This window comes from Hakea prostrata, chromosome 10, assembly GCF_041222555.1.
Source record: "Hakea prostrata isolate BN-2017 chromosome 10, UWA_Hpros_2, whole genome shotgun sequence".
In the NCBI taxonomy this organism is placed as follows: domain Eukaryota; kingdom Viridiplantae; phylum Streptophyta; class Magnoliopsida; order Proteales; family Proteaceae; genus Hakea; species Hakea prostrata.
Window position 1 is genome coordinate 48,755,572 of NC_142609.1, and position 16,589 is coordinate 48,772,160.

The window sequence follows — 16,589 nt, forward strand, 5'->3', positions numbered from 1 at the left end:
ACTCTTATAATCCTCTCATGCCATAACGAATAAATGGTCACATTAATGCATTGCACATTAATTAGGAGAGAAGAACCCAATAAAGTTGCGCCTACACATCCAAACACGTTTATACCTCTAAATGAAACCTCGAAACATTTCACATGATGAAAATTATTTTTTTAGTGTCTAATGGCTATGGATTTTGAGTCACTTTATTATGGGTTTTTTTTAAAAAAATTTTTATGTTATGTGGTGATACATGTACTTTTGGGGTGTTATATACTTATATGTTAATCATTGCCTTGTTCCTGAGGAAATTGATCCAAATTCTTGGAATAAACCGCTCTAAACGTCAGGAAATGACATCGAACCAAACGGTCCAAACCTAGGTGGTTTCAATTCTTACGGCTCAAGCGCTGCGACCACTTTTAGGGTTTTCGAAATCGGAATCAATCGATACTGAATCGGGCCTCAGATCCAAGAACAGGCTATTTGAATCGGTCGACCAGGCCGATTCATAACAACCCTAACATTTTCAGAAAGCGAAAAGCTCAGTAGCAGAAAGGTCCAAATGAATCTGACCCCATTAACGTCAAAATTCAGAGATCAACTGATACTGTAACGAAGCCGGTTTTTTCTTCTTCTTCTCTGCATAGGTATAAATATGTTCTCTCATACCCTGTGCTCGATTCGTTGTAAATTTGTGTGTTCAGATTCCTAATATGATTCACGTCAATCGACTTCCATCTCTCTCTGCTTCTCATTTTCATTCTTCATTCTTCTCTAGAAAACCCAACTCGATTAATTTTCAGAAACCCTCTTGCTCCTTGTCCAACAAACCTCATCCTTCTTCATCTCTTTCACCCTTCACAGAAAAACACTCCATCGAGAGATACCAAAGAGATAGCTGGTTATACAGAGACCCATCTCTGAATATCTCTTGTTCTCTCCCAACAGATTGTAATTCCACTAGAGAGAACGATATAGCCCTGCAACTGCCCGAGTTGAAGAAGCTACTTCAGGTGTTGAAAGAGAAACGAGAGATTGAAGGGTCGAACGAGAGGAATAGAGGGCCTGGAAATGTGTTCTTAGTTGGGACTGGACCAGGAGATCCGGAGCTCTTGACACTGAAGGCGTTGAGAGTTATTGAAAGTGCTGATCTTTTGTTGTATGATCGATTGGTGTCTAATGACGTTCTAGACTTGGTCAGATCAGAGGCGAGGCTTCTTTATGTTGGCAAGACTGCTGGTTACCATAGCCGAACGCAGGTTCTTTTCTCTTTCTGAACTGCCTCAGTTTTGATCATGCGTCGTTCTCTGTTTTCCTTTCTGTGCACAAAAAAATGTTAGCTTTGACCTCCCAATTGGAGTTTCACTGATATTTTTCTCATAAACTACAAATGGGTTTTGCAGGAGGAGATCCATGAGTTGCTTCTGTGTTTTGCAGAAGCTGGTGCTACTGTTGTAAGGCTAAAAGGAGGGGATCCATTGGTAAGTTTCTACTATGACATATTTCAAGGAGAGATGGGTTTTGAAGCAGCCCAATGGAATTTACTTGATGAAGTTGTTGATTCCAGTAAATGTCAATTGCTTGAATTAGGTATTTGGAAGGGGTGGAGAGGAGATGGATTTCTTGCAACAGCAAGGGATTCAAGTTAAGGTGATTCCAGGTAAGAGTGTACAACAGAATGAGGGCAACAGTTTTCCATTATTTAACTGTAACTGAATAAAAAACCCATTTAAAATAGAAGGCTAGTTTGATCAATGAAGTTATTATTGTTGGCTCAGGCATTACAGCCGCTTCAGGAATAGCAGCAGAATTGGGAATTCCTTTGACCCACAGAGGTGTTTCCAATAGTGTGAGATTTCTAACAGGGCACTCAAGGAAAGGAGGTACTGATCCTCTGTATGTGGCAGAGAATGCAGCAGATCCTGATTCAACCTTGGTTATATACATGGGGTTGTCCACCCTCCCGTCTCTTACTCAGAAGTTGATGCATCATGGTTTACCATCTGATACACCTTCTGCTGCAATAGAACGAGGGACTACCCCTCAACAGCATGTGGTGAGTGAGGAAGATTGATAGTTGTTCTTTGTTTTAACTGTGTCTCTGTCTAGTGACCTCCATATTTCCCCCTGTGGATCATTCAATCCACATGCTTGGTGCTTGTTAATACTAGGAACTACCCACTGAGTCCTCGTTAATCATTAATTCAACAAATTTTGAACCTTGGTGTAGGTATTTGCAGAACTGAAGGATCTCATAGATGAAGTTACATCAGCAAACTTGGTTTCACCAACCCTAATCATCATTGGTAAGGTTGTTGCACTCTCGCCTTTGTGGCCCCACTATTCAAAAGAAGCAGCTACCCTGGTGGAGGCTCAGTAGTCATGTTCAGGATATCAAAGTGGTACTCTATTCCAGTGGATGATAATCAGTGTGGTTACTTGCACATCATGGAGGCAAATTTGGCTTGGTAGTCTTCTACCTGGTTGAATTGAGTGCTAGCGTAGCTGGAATTCTGAACTGGACATGGTCTTGGATTTTTGCTATAGGGCCAATGAATGGGTTGTTGTCCACATTGTGTCCAATAAATGGAAGGAGGAATCTCATCAACTCGGCTGATATGTGGAAATTCCCTCAACTGCGGGTCTGCAACCTAGGGGGAAGTTAAAGAAGAAAGAAAGAAGAAGAGGCTTTATAGTGCTCTGTGTTCTTGCTTGCAGAGTATCCCTGGAAGATGCTACGTAGTATCAGTTTTCTTCTATCTGAGGTTTCTTCAGTCAGATTCACAATTCATTAGATTAAGTTATAGAATATTGTGTGGGTTGGATTACCTGTGCTAAATTGTGATTTAGCAGCAGTACTGTTCTACTGCACCATCTGTCACTGAATAAATTATAACACTTCAGTATTCATTATATTCATCAAACTGTATTTGGAATGCATCCTCTATTACAATAAATAAAACGTCTCCTGTTTCTTCAAACCTGCAAAAACATTCTGTGTAGATACACTGCTTGAAAATGTCGTGACAAACTCTAGAGATACTCCTCTTTAATACAATGTATATCCTTTGCAAGAAGTATGCTCTCATATGTTTCCAATCCAGGAATTTTAAGAAATAAAATTTATCCATCATAGGTCAAACTATATCATCCATCAAACTATGTTTCTATTCCAGGAACTTTTATTTGATTTCCAGGGGCATTTAATCTTTAAATGGCATGGAATTTGCGATCATAAAACCATGTTTTGGGGATATTCTCTCGAAATATCATTTTCCCTATGTTATCTCCAATCCAGTCTCCATTATTGTGAGTAGGAAGAAATTTGTCATCAAAAGATTTCTGCAATTCTCAAGCTTAAATTCAGCTATGGCCGTACAAGCTTCAATCTATCGAAACTTACTAGCTGTTGTGAAATTCTCTTCAAACATTTTCCCTGATTAAGTAGACAGAAACTACAGGCCTGCAGCATAAAGTTGGAGTTTACCATGTCTAATTAAATCAAAGGGACCTGCAGCAGCTTCGACCTAACCTTGGCCCTAGATTTTGGAGAAATCACTAATGCACATATATCTTCTGGAGTCCGCCAAGTGTTAGAGCAGAACTTTCTATATTTCCTTTATCTCCTATTTTTAGATGCAGGACTTCAGTAATTCATAAGTAGAATGCTAGAACATTCAGTATGATATCACAGTAGTTTGGTTTTATTTAACACTGTTCTGTTAAAGTCCCAATATTTACACTGCAGAACTGACGCATTTTCCTAAATTCCTACTACGAATCATCTGGTTTTGTGGAGATCACTTTCCTATTTTCCTTTTTATGAAATTCTGTTGATCCATTTCATGGCTGTACTACAATATAGATGGGTGTGTGATCTGAAATTACAGTTGGCTTTACATTTTACAAAGTGCATCCTAGTCAGATATGGAGTTCTGTACACTTATTCAAGGATCACAACAAAAGAGGACAAATAATAGTCAGCAGTTTGGACACCAGCCATACGAAAGGAAGACAGTAGAAAGTTAAATTTTACATACATACAGTAGTTGGTACATGTCTTGGGCTCTTGGCCTTCAAAATTCGTAGATTTCTGTAGTTCAAAGCACCTGATGTCAGGAGTCATTCTCAATATTCAGCACCTTATTAGACTTGTAATGCAGAATAAAAAACTTCCATGTAGCACAAATAGCACTGATGAACACTGCTGGCTGAAATGTATATACTGGGTTGAACTTGAGACTTCATACCAGAATTCAGTATTCAAATATAAACATGAATTGGGAGAAGAAAAGCAAGAACAATATGTATTCATGACTACCAATAATCTTTACAAGAACAAAGTCCACCTCTGAAATGGTGAAACCTAATCCTGTCCCTGACGATAATTTCCCGATCATAAACCTTAGAAATGAACTTGGTGGCCTCATGGCAATCGCTACAAACTCTCAGATTCTTTACTATACGTATCGTGGTTCCAGGTTCTGTGTTAATCAATCCAAATGCAATGGCTAACTTTTCACTATGCCTTGAAAGAGCAGTCTCTTTGTCTTCCTCATCATCGATATCAAGCAATACTTCTCTTAATTCTGGCACATATCCAGCAATCTTCAGCTTTATAGTCATCTCATCCAAAAACGAATAGATTTGCTTTGTTTGTGGGTGAGACCTATCTCCCACAAGGAACTGATGGAAAAATCCATTCAATTCAATGGAGCTGCAACCAGGGGTCTTCTTTGTGCCACCAATTTCAATTTTTTCCCTCACAAGCTTTGCTTCAGTCCATCTCCCAGAAGTAGAATACATGTTAGCGAGAAGGACATGACAACCCATGTGGTTAGGATCTAGTTCTCTAATGATTTTACCAATCCTATCTCCCATTTCTGTATTACCATGAACTCGACAGGCTCCGAGTAATGCTCCCCATATGATGGTATCTGGAGCCACTGGCATAGTTAATATGAAGTCCTCTGCCTCCTTAAGAAGCCCAGCACGACCCATAAGATCCACCATGCACCCATAATGTTCTATTTCTGGCTCAACCCCATAAGAACCTTTCATTGATTTAAAATACCGTTGTCCCTCCTCTACCAGTTTTCCATGGCTGCAGGCATTTAATAAGGAAATAAATGTGACCTTGTTAGGAGCTACACTTCTCAACTGCATCTGTTCAAATACATTGATTGCTTCCTCAGACAGACCATGAATTGCAAACCCAGAAATCATGGCATTCCATGGCCAAACTGTTCGCTTTAGACAAGCTTCATTGTAGAAAACCTTGGTGGCAAACTTAATCTCTCCACATTTTGCGTACATGTCAATGAGGCTAGCAAGCAACTGGTCATTCATCTTGACCCCAGCTTTGTCAATGTACGCATGGATCCACCTTCCCTGATCTAGTGCAACCAAGTTAGCACAAGCTGCAAGAGCACTAGCCAGAGTGAACTCATTGGGGGATGGTCCTGTCTTTAGCATCTTTTGAAAGAGCTCCATAGCCTCCATGAAACAGCCCACCTAAAGACAACAAGAGAAGTTTTCAAATAATTCATGACAACAAGAAGGAGCCACCACAGCAAATGAGCTGATTAGGGAATGAAGATATATGCAACCAAAATTACCTGAACATAACCAGAAAGCACTGTGCTCCACGAGACAACATCTCTCTGAGGCATTGCATCAAACAAATTCATAGCATTATCCATATCAAAAGATATAACATACCCATCAATCATCAAATTCCAAGAGTACAGGTCCCTATTGACACTCCAATCAAAAACTTTCCTTGCATCATTTATTAAACCACATTTCGCATACATCTGGATCAAAGCATTGGTAACAAAAACATTACTCTCCAGCCCAAGTTTGATCGCGTGAACTTGAGTTTGTTCACCTCCAGTAACTCCCAATCCATTAGAACAAGCCTTGAGTGAGAAAACAAAGGTGTACTGATTAGGAATAAGACTAGCATCTCGGATTAAGGATCGGAACAATAAGAGAGAATCACAAGAAGAATGGGGTGTGGAAGCATAAGCTTTGATCATGGTGTTATATATAAAGAGGTCCCTTGAAGGAATTTGATCAAACACTAATTGGGCATAGGTAAGGGAGGCAAAACTTGACTGGGCCAAGATTTTGACAAGTCTACTTGCAGGTATAGGGTGAAGGACAAGACCAGTGGTGATCAATTGGGCATGGCTTTGCTTGATTTGGTTAATGGATTTGCAAGAATCCACCAGATGAAGCAACTGAAGACTCGAATTTGAAGGTCTTTGGGGTTTTGTAGCTGTTATTAAAGTGGAAAAATAATGCTTCATACCTACAACTCAGACGAACATGACTAAGGCATATCCAAACATCCCCAGGTTTTCTATCGAAACCAAAATAGGACTCAGCTTGCTTGACAACCATTTTTCATATTATTATTATTATTTTTTGGGATTAACCCTGCTAGAAAACCTCAGTGGATTCGGTAGTTGCTGCTCCATTAAGGTCTCTCTCCCTTCTTGGACGAGTAATTCCTCCAAGGTCATATTAGTTTTAGTTTTTCGAGTGGCCCACCTAAGGTATGGGAAATCATCTTCAAAAAAAATTCTCGCCCGATAAATTTTAAAACAGGACGATTTGTTGGATGGGCCGGATTAAAAATCGGTCCGAGTCAGTTGGGTTGATTGAAATCGGTGCCGTCTGATAGACCGGATTTGTTTGCTGTTTGGGCCTGACTTCTGAGTATCCATGATGGGCTGAAAGCCCATGTAAGAATGACGAGCTAGTTGGCCCACTAATAAAACCATTAACAACCACCAACAAGGTTAAATGACTGCCTACTTTTATGTGCAGAGACACTTACTGCACTGCTCCAAACAATGTGCTCCTTCGTTGATAACGCTGATGTGATCAGAGAAAAAACAATGTCCTCCCCTGATGCTTTTCCACCAGAAAAAGGTGGGACCTATATAGGATTATTGAGGATCTATGTCTCTAATTTATTTTATCAGTATTTAAATGTGGATTTCACTTTTTGTATGATGAAGAAGTGTCATACGAACACATTGTTATGCCCTGACAAGAAAAATGATCTAGACTTGATAATTGGAGATTGGACTTATCATATGAAATTTACTCAATATATTGGATGGATAGATTTTCTTATCTACACATATCTTCTCAAATCTATGAAGTAGGACCATTTAAGATGCATTGTATCCGTTTGTTGGATTAACAAAATACAGCTTGTCAACAAGTAATAAGCATTATCTTCTTTAGTTCACCTAACTCAATATTGAGCTACCATTTTATAATGGAGCTATCATTTTTTTTATCACCGCATCAATGGTTCTTCAAGACAATTATTATTATTCTTTTGAAGCTGAGAGTTTTGTATATGGGTTGAGTGTATTACATATGTCGAATGCAAGGGTTGAACCTATAACCTTTTCGTTAAGAAACATGAATCTTCACTCTTCTATTGACTTTGTAATTTATGGTATTTTTAATTTAAAATTATATTTTTGCTTCTTATGTCTATAATTTGTTCTTTTCATGTATGAAATATCAGCAATTGGCCCTCTGGAAAAAACTTTTAACAATGTAATGGGCAAAAATGTCATTATATTTTTGAAAAAACTAATATAGATTTTGGGATAATAACATAATTTTTCTTTAAAAATAGATGATAAGTCGGTGTAAATGTAATCGGATTTGGATAGCGGGGTTCGTAATCGAAAAATTAGAAATTTATAGTAAAAATGTAAAAAGTGACAATTATCAATCAATAATCGGATATTTTATCGAATCGGATTATTATCGGATATCCGATAAAGTTTCGGAGCGTTCTCTAAATTTTGCCGGAGGATTCGGATTCGGACGGTGATCCGAACAATCGGTCCGGATGACCCATAACCTTTCGAAGAAACATGAACTCACCCCCCCGACCTGGATTGTTGGTATTTTTAATTTAAAATTCTATTTTTGCTTCTTATGTCTATAATTTGTTCTTTTCATGTATGAAATATCAGCAATTGGCCCTCTGGAAAAACTTTAACGATGCAATGGTAAAAATGTCATTATATTTTTGTAAAAACTAATATAGATTTTGGGTTAATACATAATAAAATTTCTTTTCTAATATTAAGTGGTGTAAATTTTGTGATCATTGTCAAACAGGGTTGGTAGAGTGGTAAGATCCCACTACTTATCAGCAAAGAGGCTATTATATCCTTCTGAACAAAGCTCCCTCTAAAGATGTAATCAAAGTGGGCAAAAAACTGGCCCGGATGAACCTCAGATACCAAAAAAAAATAAAAGAATAATTTTGTAATCATTATTTGGTCCCTTAAGATACTAAATCCTGATTCAGCTTATGCATTTTTAAAAAATAAAAACAAAAATCTCTCATTCATTAAGTCCAATTTTTTTTTGTTTGAAAAATATATAGGTCATATTCTGCTAGAATGGTTATTGGTTAGTTATATTATATTATCACAAAGACTATTATATCCTTCCAACCATTCTTATTCTTATTTAAAAAAAAAAAAGACATTTTTCTGCATACAAAAGTTATTTGATGAAGATATTATTGTTGAATTTTTTAAAATTTTTTTCCTCAGATTTTGGGAAGAACATTTATGAAATTAAAGAAAAATAAATAGTAAATTAACTGTTTTACTAATAGACTAGACTTATGTGTTTAATGAATTAGAGTGTCAATGTTTTTTTCAAACAAAAAGTGGTATCAATGCTTTAAAGTCTCTATTTTAAAGTACTAGTGCAATTTGCTCTTACATTTAAGTGAAATTTTTAATTTTAACAAATAAAATTAAATTTTTAAAAATATTATATTCTCATGCTGCAATGCTATGTACACTTGAAGATTCTTATCTAGTAAAATATTATAAAACGTTTACATTTTGTCAATGTAGGGTTGGTAGAGTGTTAAGACCTTTGCGGACGACAAAGCTCCTCTTGAGGATGTAATTGAGGTGCACGCAAGCTAGTCCAGATGAACCTTAGACACTATAAAAATAAATTATAAAACGTTATTTTTTTTTTTTGGGTATGGTATGAGTATATGACAAAACGTTACTATACACAGAAAGGACAGTCTAATTAATATAATTTCAGTTCATTCCAAAACACATGTATATATTTTCCATGGATGAATAAAGAGAAATCCTAATGAGTGTGGTTCCCTTCCCTTTTGTCCCATCAACTACACATGTATGTTATCAAAAGTGTGTTTTTTTCTTCTATATATAGACAGCCAGCTAATACAGGGATGTGCACATCTTTGAATTTTGGAATGAAAATGATGCCTGTAATTGTCAATTCAATTTTGGTGAAATTTTAACTCCAAAATTACCACAGTAAATAATACCATCCAACCACATTAACATATTCTTATCCCAAAAAAAAAATGACATTAACATAAAAAGGACACACCTCTCACATTAATTTCTTACTTTCATAGTGTTTATCGTCATTCAAAAACAGGAAAAAAAAAAATCATTTCCACTTTTTCCCTCTCAAATTTTTGTGTTTATGGTAGCTTTGGTTAATTGCCAATTACTATCAATTATAAGTATTTTTTTTTTAATAACGTGTGATCTTATATATAGGCGTAACATAAAAGTGGTTTCTGAATCAAAATTTTTTATTTTTGGCCAAGGCCCAAAATAAACAGATTACGCCTCATGTAATCATAGGGACAAATATGGCCTCTCAGTCCTAAAAGGAGAGGTGAATGCTTTCCGGGCTAAGGAATAGATAACTCAATTAAATCCCTAAAAACAAAGGAGAAGATACAAGTTTCAAAATGTTTTCTTATTAGGGGATTTTGCTGAGATGCTGCGTAATTAATGCGAAACACCTGCAACAAACAGTCGAGATTTCGATCTCAACCGTCCATTTCTAATAGTGTGTTTATATACTTTTTAGAAATAGACCGTCGAGATTTAGATGTCGATCTCAACCATTTACTAAGCAGCATTGAAGTCGAGGGGTCTTGCTTGGGTCTTGCACAAAAATGCCTTGAACCATCAAGCCATACACTATGGGCCGTCGGATCAAAATTCGATTTCGACCCTTGAATTTCAATGAATTTCGACCGAAAATTCGAATTTGATAGTCTGAAATCTTGTCTTGACATAACCCAAGCAATTTCGAAAGTCGAAGCCCCCTACTAGGAAGTGTTAATTTTGTACCAACTAAACCATCTTCGGAGTTACTTTAGTTGTTGTTTGTCCTCAAATTTGTGATTTTTACTAAATTTATCTTAAATAGGAAATGTAATTTTCAAAATATGAACCATTAAGTTCTTGATATTTTCTACAGATAGTTCTAAAAAATAGTTTTTCTATTTTTTTGTAATTACTTCTAAAAACTATTGCACCACATGTTTTAAATGGATGCAAATTCCATGACTGTGGTCCAAGATCTGACTTGGACGGTTGCAAAGTCTGTCTTTTTTTATTGTTATGATTTTACATTCAGAAGTTTCAAAAATATAAGTTTTCAAAATTTGTAGTTTCTCTTTAATCTGACGACTGTCATTCTTTCTATCCACGTGTCAACCATCCAATATACGAAGAGGACAATCCATGCATTATTGTTCCTTTACCATCTTATCTCAAAAACGTAGAAGAAAGAGATCTGTGCTGAAGATTTTACCAAAAAAAAAAAGAAGATAGAAATCTGAAGATGAATGACAAACACATTCATTTCAGAACCCTGTTGGTGAGAAACTTTCTGCAAAAATAGTAATGGTAATTAACTAGTACCTATCACTTGGTGTTATGTTCCACGTGATAATCATTCACCAAATCTGGCAATGAACGAAAATTGAAAACCATTTAGCTGATCAAGAACCAAACAAAAGCTATGAAACTGAGAAAACCCAGTCTGGGTTTTCCATTTTTCTATATAAAGCTCTAAGCATTTGCATTACTACCTCAGCTCTCAAGCCTTCTTCTTCTTCTCTCTCTCTCTCTCTCTCTCTCTCTTCTTTCTGCTTTCATTCTTCTCATCTCCATCTCTTTCTTTTTCACTTTCCAAATCAACATGTTGAACCCTACACTACACCAGATTGAATCTGCCCGTCCCCCTTTGCTTTTACAGAAGTCCTTCGTCTTCGGTCATGGTGGTGCACAGCTCGCCCTTGCGGCGGCGCCGGTTCTCCGGCAAAAACAAAGGAGCAACTGCTGTACTATCAGGGCTGTTTCCAGTGACATTAAAGCAGTAGAAAGTGCCACTGACGACGATAAGCCTTTGACAGTTACTGCAACAGTTACAGTGCAACTTACAGTTGGTGGTATCTTTTCTGATATTGGGATTTCTAAAGGCCTTGACGACATTGCTGACTTGCTTGGTAAAACGCTCCTCTTGGAGCTTGTTAGCTCAGAACTTGATCCTCGTAAGTTAATTTTCTAACACAAACCGTATCCCTTCTCTCTCTCTCTCTCTCTCTCTCTCTCTCTCTCTCTCTCTCTCTCTGTCTGTCTGTGTGTCTTGTTTAGCGGGCATGTATGCATCTAAGTTTTGATAATATTTGTGTTTTCTCACAAAAATTCCTCAACTTTGTTAGGTCTGATGATATCATGAGCAGATCTAGTCATATTTTGAGTATCTTACTCAGAAAAAAGTTGAGAATTCTTGAGGAAACTTTGCAGGGTTTACGATATCTGGATCTTATTAGGCAGGTGCATCTGACTTGGTAGTGCTTGTGGTGTCCAGTGTTGAATGGATACCACGTGAATTTCATTAAATCTCAGTCGCACAAAAGAAAAATTCGGTTCAGATCAAGGAAAAACCGGTTTATTTCATTAAATTGGTATATTCTGTACATGCTCTTTTGTGTGACTAGATTTAATGAAATTCATGTGACGTCTATCCAATGTTGAGCACCATTGGCAGCAACAGGTTAGACACACCAGCCTAGCAAGCTTATTGGTGAATTTTTAGGATTTTTTTCTTCTTAAAAGAGCCTGTGAGCAGATTTCATTTCAAATGTCTAATTTTTATTGTTTTATTTTTATGGTTGAATGGTTTTCCTTATCATTTACTCTAAACAGTTGAACCACAGAAACTGTGGTCCAATATTGCCGGAAAAGACTGTTCAGGCCAGGATGTTGGACCACTACGCTACTGATTAACATCGACAGTGGCTTCCATTTTCCATTAGAAGTCAATTTAGATGAACAAATGAAAACAAATTTTTTTTTTGGGAGAAATGTTCATGAATCTTATAGATTCAAACTGGTGCAGGTACTGGGATGGAGAAGGAGACGGTCAAAGGGTATGCTCACAAAGTTGGCAAAAGAGTGGAGAATGAAGTGAAGTATGAAAGCAAGCTTGTGGTTCCAGTTGGTTTTGGGGAAGTGGGTGGAGTTTTTGTGGAGAATGAGCATCACAAAGAGCTATATCTCAAGGACATTGTTCTTGATGGCTTCCTTTTTGGACCTGTTAACATTGCCTGTGGTTCATTTGTTCACAGCAAGTTTGACGACAAAGAGAAAAGGATCTTTTTCACCAATAAGGTCATCCATGAATCCTCACATCTTTATAATATATTTTTCATCATGATGGGTGTATAGAGTAAGGTCATTTTATTTTAGTTTAAATTAATAGTATTTTTTTTATTGGTATAAAGGAATTTTTTATATATAAGGGATGAGATATTACATGTATTATGAAAGAGTACTCCAACCTATGATCTCTTCACTAAATTGGTAGTGTTTTGTGTTGGAGCAGTCATACTTGCCATCGGACACGCCTGCTGGACTAAAGAGGCTAAGGGAGAAGGAGTTGGAAAACTTGCGTGGGACTGGAGTAGGAGAGCGAAAGACATACGAGAGGATATACGATTACGATACCTACAACGATTTGGGAGATCCTGATAAGAGTGATGACCTGATTCGGCCCGTTCTTGGTGGTCCTACACATCCTTATCCAAGACGTTGCAGAACTGGACGTCCACGCTCCACCAAAGGTGAATCCAATAATACAAATGAACCTCATGCTCAATCAAAAGTATATAGAGGCATGTTTGTAATCTTCTTATATAGAGACAATAAGACCAAGACGATTTTGGAAAGAAATCTTCTCAATCTAACTTGCCCTTCCACCCATTAAAATCACATTCACCCAGCCTGCCGGTGTTCCGTAGAGGCAGACTGGGTCGTCACACACTCATATGACTGAGACTGTATGGGTGGAGGGGCAGACGGGTGGAGAGGATGAAGATTTTTTGCTCAAATTCCTGTCTCCACACCACCCCCAACCCCCGGTGATTAGGTTGACATGAAGATGACCAAAAAAAATTTGCTTGCCCAGAATTTTTATTTTTTTATTTTTTTTATTCTTCATGAAAACATTACAGGATTTTTGACTGCCAAGCTGAATCAGAAAAATATTTCTAAATAGCTGAATTCATGATTAGGTTCTATCTTCTAACTTCTAATTATGCTGATATAGATCCTGAGTCCGAGACAAGGAGTGCAAGCGTATATGTGCCAAGAGATGAAGCGTTTTCAGAAGTGAAGCAGTTGAATTTCTCAGCCAAGACAGTGAAGTCAGTGGTTCATGCTCTGCTTCCTTCACTTGAGACTGCACTAATTGATTCAGATCTCGGGTTTCCATACTTTACTGCCATTGATTCACTATTCAATGAAGGGATCAACGTACCCAAACCCAAAAATCTAGGCCTCTTTAGCCTGTCTTTGCCAAGGCTTGTGAAGGCCCTTGCTGATGGAAGTGATGAACTCTTGCTCTTTGAGGTCCCTGAAATGATAAACAGTTAGTATCTCTCTCTCTCTCTCTCCCTCTCCCTCTCCCTCTCCCCTCTCCCTCCCAAGCCCAAAATTCATACTTAAGAAAATTTCCTCCTAAATTTCCACTGCAGGAGACAAGTTCTCTTGGTTCAGGGATGAAGAATTTTCACGCCAAACTCTTGCTGGTCTAAACCCCTTCAGCATTACGTTGGTTACGGTACATATTTACAGTTGGATCTTATGAACTTAAACTGATACAAGTTGTTGGTAAGCATTATTTTTGTGGGTTACCGTGCAGTTTTATTAAGCAAAACATAATAAATTTTGCAGGAGTGGCCATTGAAGAGCAAACTTGACCCAAAAATCTATGGCACAGCTGAGTCTGCAATTACTAAAGAACTTGTTGAGCAAGAGATCAAGGGTGTAATGACTCTAGAAGAGGTAACACAAGATCCATTTGATCACATTAAGTAACACCTACCTCATATACAAAAGAAATATCATCTCTGACAGAGATTCTTTAATTTTTGCTTGTCTTGCAGGCCATAGAGAGGAAGAAACTGTTCATCATAGATTACCATGATCTTTTCTTACCTTATGTTCATTTAGTGAGAGAGCTCCCAGGGACAACCTTGTATGGATCAAGAACATTATTCTTTCTCACCCATGATGATACATTGAGACCTCTAGCAATTGAGCTCACTCGGCCAGCCAAAGAAGGCAAGCCAATGTGGAGGCAAGTGTTCTCCCCTGGTTGGGATTCCACCAGTCGCTGGCTGTGGAGACTTGCTAAAGCTCATGTTTGTGCCCATGATGCTGGTTTTCACCAACTTATTGTCCACTGGTAAGCTCTTACAAACTTTCGATTTGGACCAAGTTGTGATGCCCCTATTGGAGACCATCCATAAAGAAGTAACTCCATTGTTGCTATGAAATTTTGCAGGCTAAGAACACATTGTTGCACTGAGCCTTACATAATTGCTGCGAATCGGCAATTAAGTGCAATGCACCCGATATACCGGCTGTTGTACCCACATTTCCGTTATACCATGGAGATCAATGCTCTTGCTCGAGTTTACCTTATAAATGGAGATGGGATCATTGAGAGTGCCTTCTCTCCAGGGAAATACTCAATGACACTCAGCTCGGTGTATTACGACAAGTACTGGAGGTTCGATCAAGAAGGTTTGCCTGCAGATTTGATTAGAAGGTAAGGCTTAGTCAATTTATGAACCAGACTACCAGTTATTTTCATTTCTTTGTCTAGGTATTCATCTCATCAGTACTCCTTGGTTTTCAATTTTCATGGACAGAGGAATGGCAGTTGAGGATCCAACAGCTGAGCATGGTCTTAAGCTAGCAATTAAGGATTACCCATTTGCCAATGATGGACTTATCCTTTGGGATATTCTAAAGGAATGGGTGAGTGATTATGTGAATCACTATTATCCACAATCTAGCCTAGTTGAATCTGATGAAGAACTCCAAGCATGGTGGACTGAAGTGAGAACCAAGGGCCATGGAGACAAGAAAGATGAGCCATGGTGGCCTACCCTAAAGACCCAAGATGATCTAATCTATGTGGTGACAACTATTATATGGGTCACTTCCGGCCACCACGCCGCCGTCAACTTTGGCCAATATCATTACGCTGGTTATTTCCCGAATCGGCCAACTCGCGCAAGGACAAACATGCCGACGGAGGAACCATCAGAGGAAGAATTCAAGAATTTCTTGGCCAAACCTGAGTTTGCACTTCTACAATGCTTCCCTTCACAAATTCAGGCTACTAAGGTGATGGCTATCTTGGATGTGTTGTCTAACCACTCAGTAGATGAGGAGTACATTGGAGAAGTGATTGAGCCAGCTTGGGCTGAGAATCCAATCATAAATGCTGCATATGAGAGGTTTAATGGGAGATTGAAGGAGTTTGAAGGCATCATTGATGGAAGGAATGCAGACTTGAAATTGATGAACAGAGTTGGTGCTGGGGTGGTACCCTATGAGCTCTTGAAGCCAGTCTCAAAGCCTGGGGTCACTGGAATGGGAGTTCCTTACAGCATTTCCATTTAAAAATTTATGGCTATCCAATGTATGGTCATATCAATAGTGTATCTTTAACAATGAGGAGGAATAAAGAGCTGAAATATTCTATTTTGTCCAACATGAACATACTAAGAGTAAGAAATTATCAAAGAACAACACATAAAGCATACGATGAATGTAATGCAATTAAATACAAATGCTTACAAATCTATTGGAGAAAACAAAATGTATAAATTTCTTTACATCATTCTCTATTTAAAATGGTGTTCCATCTCCTTGTTGGCATCTAGATTTTTTTCGCATGGGAATTAGGAAGTGAATAGAGAATATAAAAGAGAACCTTGATCCTCATACAACTATAATTCTTCTAACCGTTTACAATAATAAACACAATTCGACTCAAATATAAAAAAGGGGAAGTTTTTTTTTTTTTTTTTTTTTAAGAAAAAAGAAGAAGTTGATAATAATCATACTCACAAAATACAAAACACACCTTATCCCTCCAAGATGTATTTAGATTCTTTGTGTCCATCTCTCAGTGCGTCCTGTCTGTTCGACAACTGGATGGATGATACGTGGACAACTTTAATTGCAGTTGTCAAATTTGAAGACTTGAAGACATGCATGTTTTAAAGCCAACTTAAGTTTGAATCAAAATTTGACAATTTCAATTAAATCCGTCTACATGTCATCTATTTAGTAGTTAGACGGACTCAATACAAGGATGTACGCTAAGGATCTTGAAGCCTCAAAGATCCCTAATAAGGATTGTAACTCTGAGAGGTGGCT

General features: G+C 37.7%; 3 protein-coding genes across 3 annotated transcripts; 2 read left to right on the forward strand and 1 right to left on the reverse strand.

The window, feature by feature from the left end:
- Positions 1–524: 524 nt before the first annotated feature.
- LOC149003662 (S-adenosyl-L-methionine-dependent uroporphyrinogen III methyltransferase, chloroplastic-like) lies at positions 525–3,042 on the forward strand. The gene is made up of 5 exons (XM_089137336.1): positions 525–1,250; positions 1,395–1,472; positions 1,582–1,651; positions 1,770–2,047; positions 2,222–3,042. Exons 1-5 carry the CDS (start codon positions 705–707, stop codon positions 2,369–2,371), a joined length of 1,122 nt encoding a protein of 373 aa, XP_088993462.1. The 5' UTR covers positions 525–704; the 3' UTR covers positions 2,372–3,042.
- Positions 3,043–3,855: 813 nt separating this feature from the next.
- LOC149003663 (pentatricopeptide repeat-containing protein At5g66520-like) lies at positions 3,856–6,502 on the reverse strand. The gene is made up of 2 exons (XM_089137445.1): positions 5,610–6,502; positions 3,856–5,505 (listed from the first exon to the last, which is right to left on the reverse strand). The coding sequence occupies exons 1-2, from the start codon at positions 6,303–6,305 to the stop codon at positions 4,309–4,311; spliced, it is 1,893 nt and encodes a 630-aa protein (XP_088993571.1). The 5' UTR covers positions 6,306–6,502; the 3' UTR covers positions 3,856–4,308.
- A 4,240-nt stretch (positions 6,503–10,742) lies between these two features.
- LOC149003664 (linoleate 13S-lipoxygenase 2-1, chloroplastic-like) lies at positions 10,743–15,911 on the forward strand. Its single transcript, XM_089136746.1, has 9 exons — positions 10,743–11,398; positions 12,250–12,521; positions 12,736–12,973; positions 13,459–13,779; positions 13,886–13,971; positions 14,085–14,195; positions 14,297–14,598; positions 14,698–14,964; positions 15,068–15,911. The coding sequence occupies exons 1-9, from the start codon at positions 11,047–11,049 to the stop codon at positions 15,825–15,827; spliced, it is 2,709 nt and encodes a 902-aa protein (XP_088992872.1). The 5' UTR covers positions 10,743–11,046; the 3' UTR covers positions 15,828–15,911.
- Positions 15,912–16,589: the final 678 nt, after the last annotated feature.